Below are 12,104 nucleotides of genomic sequence, written 5' to 3' on the forward strand. Positions count from 1 at the left end.
TCACAGGATCTTCACTGCTGTCAGATGGCCATCTAGCCTCTGTTTCAAAACCTCCAAGGAAGGAGAGCCCCCCACCCCTTGTGGGTTTTGTTCACGTTCACTTCTGTGGAGTTTGCCCACGAGAACCTCCAATCACATTAAAGCCCCTGCAGCTTAACTGTCACCCCTGTTATGAGGTACACTACTTAAATAAAACAAAATAAAGCTCTGCATAAAAGAAACCCAGTTTTTGCAATACAAAATTGCATCCTGTATAAATGATACTAGTTGAAAGATGGGGGGAGTCGTACTGAAAAGAACCACACTGTATAATTATTTCAGACAGGATATGTCTCCCACTGAAGAAAACTCTTGAGGCAGTGATACGAGTGGAAGTGATGATTATTAGAACTAAAGTACATTCACATGCGCTAAATGCATATTCAAAGAGTCCATCACAAGACAGGCATCTGGTACATTGTCCTGTTTCAAAAAAGATCTTTGTCAGAAGAATGCAGGAGAGAAAACCATCCAATGGGTTTTCAAGCAGGAAATCTCCACTCCCAGACAATAAGCAAAACAACCCTCTGTAGTTCTGGCCTCTCTTCCATATGATTCAAGTCTAAACATTATGCAGGGTCTTCATTTCCACTACTAAGAAAACTTCTCTTCTGCACCTGAGCAGTACTCTGCAGTCCTTTTTAAAATTCAGTTTTACAAAATGGTTTTACTAGCTTGCTTGAATAAATGCTTAAGGACTGCGGCACACGCTGCTGTGTTTAGCTTACTGTAAGGAGGATCCGATTCATGCAATTTCTGTACCACTTAATGTGCCCTGTGATATTCATGATCAGCTTCCGTTCCTTCCGGTGGTTCCAGATGTCTAAAATCCTAAAGCAATGGTTACTGGATGCCCCATTTTTGTGACAGTGCTGGCTAACCATACACTATCTGCCTTGCGATAGAGCAGGGGTGGCCAACGGTAGCTCTCCAGAAGTTTTTTTGCCTACAACTCCCATCAGCCCCAGTCATTGGCCATGCTGGCTGGGGCTGATGGGAGTCGTAGGCAAAAAACATCTGGAGAGCTACCGTTGGCCACCCCTGTGATAGAGGCAAACTAGAAATAACTAACGTTCATTAGTACAATATCAATCTATTTATCTGGATATTTATGCCCCACTTTCTCCCTAAGGGGGACCCAGGACAGCAGCAGAAGAGGAGACTGGATTTATACCTTGTCCTTCACTACCCAAAGGAGTCTCAGAGCAGCTTACAGTCTCCTTTCCCTTCTCCTCCCCACAACATACCCCCTGTGAGGCAGGTGGGACTGAGAGAGCTCTGACAGAAACTGCTCTTGAGGAACAGCTCTGCGAGAACTTGTGACTGACTCAAGGTCAGACCAGCAGCTGCACGTAGAGGAGTGGGAAATCAAACCTGGTTCTCCCAGGTAAGAGTCCATGCACTTAACCACGACACCAAACTGTCTCTCTTACCACATCCTTTCTTGCCAACTCCATTTTATCCTCACAACAACTTTGTGAGGTAGGTAAGCCTGAGAGAGAGAGAGTGACTGGTCCAAGGCCACCCATTGAGCTTCCAAGGCAGAGTGGAAGTTCAAATCTGGGCCTCCACCTACAGCATTTTAATTAAACACCGAATTTCTGTTCCAACAATAAGTACAATTTGTGTACAGCATTTTGCTTCAGGGCTTACCAAAGACTTTGAGATGGATGGTGGCATCATGTTCTCCAGCTTTGTTTTCGGCGATGCAGATGTACTCTGCCTCATCGTTTTTCTCCACCCGGCGGATTGTCAGCTCCGAGCCGTCGTAACTAAACCCGTATTTTTCATCATCCTCTCCTCGTTCTATGGACTCCCCGTCTCTGCAGGGGACAAAACGCACACAGGCGATGGAAGCGAAGGTTATCCACTCCTGCAGACCCCTGACAGCAGGCTGACCCTTTTTCTCTCTTTCTTTTAAAAAACAAGCTGCTTCAATTTAAATACTTGCAGGAGACCACCGCCTCCGACTCCAGGCCTCCTGTCAGCAAAGGGAAGCTGGGATGGAAATGTGACAGCACAAGGCCTGTCGGGGCAGGGCCTGTGACCTGCTGCAGCTCAGGCAACAGCAAAAACCCACCCATAGAATTACTGAGTTCGAAGGGACCACCAGGGTCATCTAGTCCAGCCCCCTGCACGATGCAGGAAATACACAAATACCTCCCCCCTCCCACACACACACACACACACACCCAATGACCCCTGCTCCACCCCCAGAAGATGGCAAGAAACCTTCAGGCCTCAGACAACAGGCACAAACTCCAACGCTGAGCCTCTTACTTTGTCCAGCTGATGATTGGCTCTGGGAAGCCATCAGCCTCACACACCAAGGTGACCGACTGGCCAAGATTGGCCGTGGCGTTCACGGTGCTCTGCCTGGTGTGAACAGTAGGGGGCACTGGAGGAGAAGGAAGGAGAGAGAAAAAACACACAGAGACATGCTTCAGACGGGCGGAATATATATTAAATCTGCCTAGGCCAATGGACAGGCAGAAGCCCTGCTGACCCTGCCTACTTCCTAAAGAACACTTGGTGGGAGCACAAGGAGGGGTTGGTGGGTGCTGTGCTGCTTACGGGTGCTAAACTGGGGACCCCTGGGCAAGACTAATGGAACACAGACCCCAGACCCATCTCTCTCTCACAACTTCCCTTCCCCTTGCTTCTTTCTCTTCCTTACCCCCTTCTCCCAGGTCTGCCTGGGGCTTCTCCAGGCTCTGAAAGGCTGAAACAGAAGCATCTCAGGCACCAGGAGGAGGCCTGGGAAGTGTAGTTTTGCAAGGCACGGGACTACAAAGCCATCAGGGTCCTTGGAAACGGTATTCCTCTAGGTTTCCTTACGCTGTGAACAGAAGTGATCTGAAAGGCTCGTCTAACCTATTACTCCATCATTTGGCCTCCCTTGTGGTGACATCATGCTTGATTACAGTGCTATCCTATTGCTATTACCATCGTTTAAGGTGGGCCCACAGCTGGTTACTGATATGCAGCGCCCTGTCCGCCGGTAATGCGTTTTATTCATTGTTTTTACTGTTATTAAGGTTTGTAGAATCTTTCGGGCTCAAGTGCCGTGTTCTACTGGAGAAAGTTTTTCTTCCAAACTTTCTCCAGTAGAACACGGCACTTGAGCCCGAAAGATTCTACAAACCCTAATGATGATGCCAGCCGTGAAAACCTGAAATCTTTTTACTGTTACTTTTAATTTGATATATAGGTTTTTACTGTTATTTTTATATGTTGTGATCTGCCTTGAGCCTGTTTACGGGAAAAGGCGGAATATAAGCCTACTAAATTTAAAAAAAAAAAACAACACATGTTGCCTATTTTTGCCACATAATGTAGCACCAGGCACCTGCCGGTGGGGGAGGAAGAACGTGAAAGGAAATGTTGTGTGTTTAGAAGGACAGCATTTAGGAGAAGGAAAATGTCACTGTTTAAACATGCATGTCATAGACTCCCATGACACAGAAGCCAAAATACTATGTTAAGTTCTCTTGTGAATGCGGCCAGGGCTTTCTCCTCATCTCTTTTGGCTTGACCACAAACTGGGTTTGCTGTTGTTCTGGGGCAAGAAAACAGAGGTGCCGAGGAGGCCCGTTTCAGACACGCTAATTGCCTGTTCACATCCTGTCAACACCAAATCAGCTTCACCTCCACCAGCCTTCCTGTTTCTTTCACAGAGCAACACAAAACTCCCCAAGTCCCAAAGGGCACGGCCGTGCCAGCTCACAACACAGAAGGGTTCCTATTGGCTCATTCCGAGCACCAGGATTCCGTGACCTGGGGCAGCAACCCGCTCCCCCCCCACACACACAAACACCGCCTTCTGATTTGCCCCCAACAACATACAGAAGTAGGAAACAGGCGAATGAGAATCAGCAATCCCTGGCGTGTGAGCCGTGCTCCTTTGTGCTTCCAACTCTGTCAAGTGAGCTTTCCCTGGGCCAACCAGACAGGGCCTCCAGATAGTTAAGACCACAGCTATCGCAAAGGTCTTTAACCCGGGCATTTCAAAGCTCTTCCTGCTGGGACGAAGACTCCTCCACAGCTGCCCTTGCTGCTTGGGTGCACAGAAGGAGGGCACACCAAGCCTCCTGCCCCTCTTGGCATGCGCGGAGAGGAGCAGAAGTACGATGAGGGGAGATCACTCGGCGGTTGAGGTGATTCCTTTGAGGTTCTGCCCCTCACCTATTCCACCACCAGATCTCCCCTCCCGGTGCCCAGTGGTGCTTCCCGCCTTTGGCCCTCTCGGTCTGCCACCCACAGTCCTCTCCTTGGCCTCGGCAAGGTCACAGTTCCAGCTCCCCTTCTTCCTGCCACCTGACTCTGGTGCCACAAGCATCCCAAGACGAAAGGCTGCGTGCCGCCAATCTACAGCAGAGCTCAAGAAAAGGAGGTCTTTTCAGGCCACCCTTCTGAGCGGCCACAATGACGTGTACCGCCATTTTCTTTACATCACGCATCTGCTGTCTGCAGATCCTGTAGGGCAGGGGTGGCCAACGGTAGCTCTCCAGATGTTTTTTGCCTACAACTCCCATCAGCCCCAGCCAGCATGCTGGCTGGGGCTGATGGGTGTTGTAGGCAAAAAACATCTGGAGAGCTACCGTTGGCCACCCCTGCTGTAGGGGAAAGCCCTTGTAGAAAGGCATTTGCTCCTTCATTCCAGTAGAGGGATCCAATTTATGTTGCAGACTTCAGAAGTGTGACACCAGCAATAAACCTCTTAGGATCTGTCTGTCTGCACAGAGAGCAGCCGCTTAATGGTGACTTTTAATCTCTGACTGTGTAGCAAACCCGGCAACTCAGGGAGAGGGGGCGGGGTCTCTATCTTAGCTTGGAAGGAGACCCCGCCTCCCCCTTGCGACTCACCATTGACAATGACCCGGATCTCCCTGAAGTCCACTTCCCCCCGGGCCAGGATCCTCCCCTCGCAGCGGTACAGGCCCTCGTCTGTTTTCTTGATCCCTCGGATCTGCAGGTAATTGTTGGACAGGACAACAAACCGGACTGAAAGAAAAGAAAGAAGGGGGGTGGGATTCAAACAGAGATCCCTCCGTGGTGCCAACCTTTCTCTCACCATTTCAGATACTGGCTGGCACATTTCTTTTGCCGCCCCGGAATTGTTCCCCTAATCAAAACCGAGAGATCCTACGAAAGGATTCGGGTCTAGTCCGACCAGCGAAACACTGAACAAAAGAAAGGAAAAGGAAGCCCTCTCTCTATGTAGCGTCTGATACCTGATTTCTGAAATTTGAAATCTGAAATTTAGACTTGCAGTGATCGGATAAGATGCCACTGAGACTAAAATTGCTTTTATTTGATATCTGCAGACCTTGGATTCAGCGGGAGCTCACAGGAGCACAGCTCCTAAACCTTTCTGCGAGTTCCACCCCACCTTGTCCATTGACTGGTAGGCGCAGTTGCATAACAATCCCTGGATGAGCTCCACCACCTATTTTTCTACAAAACGACCCCTGGATATCTGATTTTATTGTTTTATCTATTGTTGTACATCACCCAGAACCCAGCTGGGATGGGGCGATTCATTAAGTCCAATAATAATAATATAGCATGGAGAATTAATAGATGATGTGTAAGCGCACTATGAAGTGTGCCCCATGAGCCATGCAACTTCCCATGACTGTGCACAATGCCCTGCATACATATGAGCATATCTAATGGCTTCAATACTGAAGTATTGGCCCTAACTTCCCCCATTCTTCAATACTGAAGTATTGGCCCTAACTCCCCCCATTCTTCAATACTGAAGTATTGGCCCTGACTTCCCCTGGCCCCGACTTCCCCCATTCTTCAATACTGAAGTATTGGCCCCAACTTCCCCCATTCTTCAATACTAAAGTATTGGCCCTGACTTCCCCTGGCCCTGACTTCCCCCATTCTTCTTACTCATGCTTGGCTCCCCTTCACACCATGTCTGCCTCCCACAACAGGGCTACATATGGGGCGCCCCACTGTTCCACTGTACCGTCTTTTTTCAGGACGACGTCGCGGCCCAAGTGCTTCCACATGATGGTAGGAGGCAGGGAGGAGACCACGTCGCACACGATGACCGCATCCTCGCCTTCCTTGAACTCCTGGGGGCTGGGGGCATTCCTGAAGGTTAGCTTCTCTGGAAAGGAAAGGACTTAGGCGTTATCAAAATAGCCTTGAGATGGGGGGGGGGGTGGATTTGTCTGACACAGTATGAGCTCTGCTTGCAAGGAGACAAGTGCAGACCACAAATTGCATATTTTTGATACACTCACACATCCGCACACACGTTCACACTTCATTCATTCATTCATTCATTCATGAAGACAGTTTCAAAGGGTAGCTGTTTTGTTCTGCGACAGAAGAGCTAGATTCAAGACCAGCAGCATCTTAGAGGGCATCAAGATTTTTGGGGATATAAGCTTTCAAGAATCAAAACCCCGGTGCTGACGATGGGAGCTCTGATTCAAAAGCTCATGCCCTGGAAATCACATCGATCTCTACGGAGCTCCCAGATTCGTATCAAGCTTCTCATGCGCTCATGTTCATCTGCTCAAACATTTACTTCAGGGGTGGTCAAGGGTAGCTCTCCAGATGTTTTTTGCCTACAACTCCCAGCAGCCCCAGCCATTGGCCATGCTGGCTGGAGTTGATGGGAGTTGTAGGCAAAAAACATCTGGAGAGCTACCCTTGGCCACCCCTGATTTACTTGGGTTATCTTTAAAATAAAGGAGGGGGAAGCTTCAAGAATGCCTCAGAGGTGGTTTTGTGATTCACACAAAGGTCAAGCAATGAACACGGTAGAATTTGGGGAACACAAGAAAGTGACTTCCACTCAGCCAGGTCCATCAAGGTCAGCTGCTCTCTGTGGGATCCGACGGAGGCCTTCCACTTCACCTTCCACTTGATAGGCCTAGATGTCGAGGACTGAAGCTTCTGGCTACAAAGCAAATGCCCCCATGGCCCCTTCTGCGTGCTTGAGGTCTACCCACACTGCAGTGAGTGTCCTTCCGCAGAGAGACACCCCTCTTCCACTCAGATTCTGTGTGGCCATGTGACCCTTCAGTCCAGACCTGGAGGACTTTACACCACCAAGCAGGCAATATGCATCTACCAGGCTGATGGGAAAGGCCCCGTGATGGGGGCACCCAGGCCCATCCCCTCCCCATGACATCACATCATCCGGTGGAACTGACAGAGCCCCAGAAAGCCTTCAGGCTATCAAATGCAAGAGATGCACACTGCAAGGCAGAGGAGGGCAGGTGTCCCTATGCATCTGTCCCAGTATCTGAGAGGCTCCAATCAACCAGTCCTCACTGACCAATCGGGGGGCCTTCAGCTTCCAGATCCCCACTCACTGACCAGCGGCGGAGCATGCAAACGAAGGTCCCCCCTTCTCCCCACCCAGTGAGAGTGTCCAGGCCACAGTCTTCACCACCTTCTGTCACCCACCATGGCAATGTCTGCTTGGCATGCAGAAGGTCCCAGGTTCAACCCCTGGAATCTCCAGTTAAAAGGATCGGGCAAGAGGGGATGGGAAAGACGTCTGCCTGAGACCCTGGAGAGCCTTTGCCAGTCTGAGTAGACAATACTGACACTGATGAACTGAGAAGAATCAAACAAAGGACTAAGTTGGCCATCTATTCCAACCCCCTGTTCAACGCAGGAACAGCCTAAAGCAGAGGTGGCCAACAGTAGCTCTCCAGATGTTCTTTGCCTACAACTCCCATCAGCCCCAGCCAGCATGGCCATGCTGGCTGGGGCTGATGGGAGTTGCAGGCAAAAAAACATCTGGAGAGCTACCCCTGGACTACTGCATGACTAATGTGAGTAACAGACTCCTGGCCCAACCTCTCAGAAGAAAACAGAGACGGTGTCTTACGGAAGATCTTCACGTTGAGCGTGGCCTCAGCCTCCCCTTCCTCGCTGGAGACCACGCACTTGTAGATGCCAGCGTCATCGATGTCGACGTTGTAGATGGTGAGGGTGGATTCAGAGTCTCCGTTCTGGGCCACTGCGATCCGCTGCTGGTTTGTGACAAGCTTCTCGCCACTGGGGGAGAACCAGGAAATCTCTTTGCGTTTGGCATCCCCGATTACTAGAAGCAGAAAAGGCTTTTAGGCAGAACTCTGGCATGGTGATACCCCTCAGTGGCTCAGGAGCCACATACAGCTTTTTGCAATGTCACCCAAGGTGCTCCCGAGCACTGTTTTGCTATGTGTCACCTGTCCTATGTTCCAGGAAAAGCGGGCAAAGCTGCTGCCTAGTAGGACTTGCAGTTGGCAGGTGGTTTTTACGGGCAGGTTGTTAAGCTGGGAGCTTCCCTGAGCTGTGAGCCTCATGCCAGGGATGGAACGAAAGGACTCGACTCAGCTCTTTTTTGGAGCACCCAAACTTCCATCAAAGAACCCTCTGAGGACCCCACAAAGCTGCTAGGAGGAGAAGTAAAGAGAAAGAAGTACTTTTCTCCCTTTCTCACAATACCAGTGAGAGCCAGTTTGGTGTAGTGGTTAAGTGTGCGGACTCTTATCTGGGAGAACCTGGTTTGATTCCCCACTCCTCCACTTGCACCTGCTAGCATGGCCTTGGGTCAGCCATAGCTCTGGCAGAGGTTGTCCTTGAAAGGGCAGCTGCTGTGAGAGTCCTCTCAGCCCCACCCACCTCACAGGGTGTCTGTTGTGGGGGAGGAAGGGAAAGGAGATTGTGAGCCGCTCTGAGACTCTTCGGAGTGGAGGGCGGGATATAAATCCAATATCTTCAATATCTTCTTCTTCAATACGAGAACTTGTGGAAACTCAACGAAATTGCTGAGCAGTTGGGTTAGAATGGATTAAAAGGAAGTCCTTCTTCACCCAAAGGGTGATTAACATGTGGAATTCACTGCCACAGGAGGTGGTGGCACCTACAAGCATAGCCAGCTTCAAGAGGGGATTGGATAAAAATATGCAGCAGAGATCCATCAGTGGCTATTAACCACAGGGTATTGATGGAACTCTCTGTCTGGGGCAAGTGATGCTCTATATTCTTGGTGCTTGGGGGAGGGCAACCATGGGTGGGCTTCTAGTGTCTTGGCCCCACTGATGGACCTCCTGATGGCACCTGTGTGACCCAGAGTGTTGGACTGGATGGGCCGTTGGCCTGATCCAACATGGCTACTCTTCTGTTCTTATGTGACCCAGAGTGTTGGACTGGATGGGCCACTGGCCTGATCCAACTTGGCTTCTCTTACGTTCTTACCACCTCGGCCACCACCCAGGAGAAAAGCAGTCTAGCCACAGTAGGGTGGTGGTAATTTTACTCCCTTTTCTCCCCCAGTTTGCTCTCCCTCTCAGCACCTGAGCGATCTCGCTGTCTCTCCTGATTTGCATTGCCTGGTACTGACGAGAAAGTGTGAAGGCAGACAAGGAGGCCCTTCCCTTCACTCCAGATCCACAAGGACAGAAATGGCCCTTATGTGCTCAGAAGTACTCCAGTAAATCAAAAGGTTATAGTTCTCTATTTAATTTTGAATGTTACGCCTTATTTTATTTATTTATAATCTTCCTTTCTCAGGGGCACTCAAGATAGTGTACACAGAGCCAATACAATCAGCATGCCAATAAACACTGCAATAGGATTTGAGTCGTAAAAACAATCGAGAATCTTTTTTTTTTAACCCCAGAATTGAAGCAAAGCACGAGTCTTAATGTGACATATATTAAATGATGCAAAATTACATAGTAGGATCTTACTAACAGCAAGCTATGCCCAGTAGTACAGACCACAGTTTCTAATCAATTAGCCAAGTAGCTTTGTGAATCATTTTTATACAGTGCTGCCTTGTTGCCTGCACGGAAAAGACCTCTTGAATATTTCAGTTTTGCGTAGTTAGCAGAAAACCAGGAGAGGGGGATCTTTCCTGGCACACGCGTGCACACCGACCCACCATTGCGGTGTAAGTGCATCCAGCGAGGCATACAGTAGTCACGTGGATCGTTTGGCTGGTGGGAAATGCCGGCCTGCCTTTTCACAAGCCCTGTTCTCACTCTTTCTACAGACTAGCTCAGATAACCATCTGTGCAGGGGTGTGCTAGCCCTGAGTACAGCAGCTCTCCCCGGCTACAAACAGCCTATCAAGCTTTCTTTTGCACCAAACCATCGGAGTGGGCTAATGTCGTTGAGCTACGCTGACACCCCAAGGTGGCGTGTGGAGGCCCCTGCACTCATCGGCTTGCTGCAGACAGAGAGCCAAGACTGGCAGCGACTTGGAGGGGAGGGGGGGCTTTGCTCTGCAGAGTGGTCCTTTGCAACTCAGGAACTGGGTGGAATAAGGAAAAAAAAATCAGAAAAGAACAAGGCGGGGGGGGGGGGGGATTGAAAGAAAGGAATCCTTCCGTAAACAGTTCAAGAACTCCCTGCTGAATTGCTTCTAGAGCTCAAAGCACATTTTCTAGGACATTTTTTGTGTGGCAAAATGTGCAACCCCATTGGCTGCGGTTGCATTTCTAGAAAGAGGGCTTGGTACAGGATGCCCTGATCCACATTAAACATCTGCACATACAAGGCACCTCAAAGGGTTCTGGGAAAACTGACCTCTCAGCTAGGCAAACCCCCCCCCCCCGCCCCTTCCCGGTCCAACACAACCACCAAAAGGCCTGCTGAACACAGAGGGACAGAAGAGTCTATCCCCAGCAGCTCAATCTGAAGCACGTTTCCATGCAAGGCACCCTCACCGCTTTCAGTGGGGCACATTCCCAGGTTAGCAAGCCCAGGACTGCGTCCTTAATATCAAAAGCAGAGAGGTTCCAAAATTTGGGAGCAGGTGGCAAGAACAGAGAGCTCTGGTGGTGTAGCGCTCAGGGTGTCAGACTAGGATGTGGGAACCCCAAGTTCGAATCCTTACTTATCTATGGAAGCTCTCGGGGTGACCTTGGGCCAGTCAAACTCTCAGCCCGACCTACCAGGGTTGTTGTGAGGATACAACACAGGCCAGGATAACGCTGTACCCCCACTTGTGGTTCACAGTGTGGAGAAAGGTCAGGTATAAATGGAATAAATGAACATGCTTCTCTCTACCTGTGCCCTCTGTGCCAACCTGGTAGGTGAGACCCCACTCGCTTTCAGCTTTGCTTACCAAAACCCAGTCCCCTTACAGCCACAACAAGGTGCAGACAACAAACAAAAACCCACGCCCAGCTGGGCATTGTAAAGAAGTACGGAGAGATGAACAGCTCTCTCTCCATTCTTTCTTATATCTCCAGATTTCTTATCCCTCTTTTATTTCTGCATTTTATTTAAAACAGGGGTCCTCAAACTACGGCCCGCGGGCCAGATGCGGCCCGCTGAGGACGTTTATGCGGCCCGCCGGGTTATGGCAAAATCAGACCGGAAGTGACGTTCGACCTAAACTCGTTAGCAACGCACACTTCCGGCACTGGGCTGAGGCGGCGGAGACAGAGTGTGAGGTGATACCGAGGTGAGGTGAGTTCCCAGGCCAGGGTGTGTGGTGAGGGGAAGGGAGAGAGATGCAGAAGAGGGAGAACTGATAGCCCACGGCCTTGTACAGTAACGGCAGTCCGGCCCTCCAACGGTCTGAGGGACAGTGAACTGGCCCCCTATTTAAAAAGTTTGAAGACCCCTGATTTAAAACATTTCCATGCCCCCTTTTCAACCAATCAGGGTTTCCCCTGGCAGGGACCAACACTTCCAGTCAGTGCCAGCCTGTGGGCACGGGGCGCCCCAGGCAGGCTCCCTGCCCCCCCGAGGCTGGTCCTTGCTTGCCGCCGCCACCACCGCCCCATCAACCTTCCCTTCGCCCCATCAACCCCCACCCTGCGGCTGCTACTTACTGGCTTGGATGCGGCTGGCACAGTATCTTATCCTTTGAAGAGTCCACGAGAGGAGACTTTGCTCCCCCTCCTTCCTGAAACCGGAAGAGTCTCCTCTCGCGGGCTCTTCAAAGGATAAGATACAGCGCCAGCCGCATCCAAGCCAGTAAAGAGTAGCTGCCGCGGGAGTGGGGAGGGCGACGGTGTGCAGCGCTGGCCTGTAGTGCTGAGGGGGGGTGGGGAGGAAGGGTGGCAGTGAGGAGGGAGGGA

The 12,104-nt window shown here is 50.5% G+C and overlaps 1 protein-coding gene across 6 annotated transcripts in view; it reads right to left on the minus strand.

The window, feature by feature from the left end:
- The window catches only part of NCAM1 (neural cell adhesion molecule 1), a 370,188-nt gene that overhangs the window by 99,772 nt on the left and 258,312 nt on the right, over nt 1–12,104 (minus strand). For all 6 annotated transcript variants that reach the window (XM_060250575.1, XM_060250573.1, XM_060250574.1 and 3 more), the window contains exons 3-7: nt 7,910–8,125; nt 6,023–6,166; nt 4,906–5,043; nt 2,320–2,437; nt 1,693–1,862 (exon numbers count right to left, since the gene is read on the minus strand). In XM_060250575.1, the coding sequence (XP_060106558.1) occupies nt 1,693–1,862; nt 2,320–2,437; nt 4,906–5,043; nt 6,023–6,166; nt 7,910–8,125 (786 nt within the window). The remainder of the gene's footprint in view (nt 1–1,692; nt 1,863–2,319; nt 2,438–4,905; nt 5,044–6,022; nt 6,167–7,909; nt 8,126–12,104) is intronic.

Source organism: Heteronotia binoei, chromosome 12, assembly GCF_032191835.1.
Source record: "Heteronotia binoei isolate CCM8104 ecotype False Entrance Well chromosome 12, APGP_CSIRO_Hbin_v1, whole genome shotgun sequence".
In the NCBI taxonomy this organism is placed as follows: domain Eukaryota; kingdom Metazoa; phylum Chordata; class Lepidosauria; order Squamata; family Gekkonidae; genus Heteronotia; species Heteronotia binoei.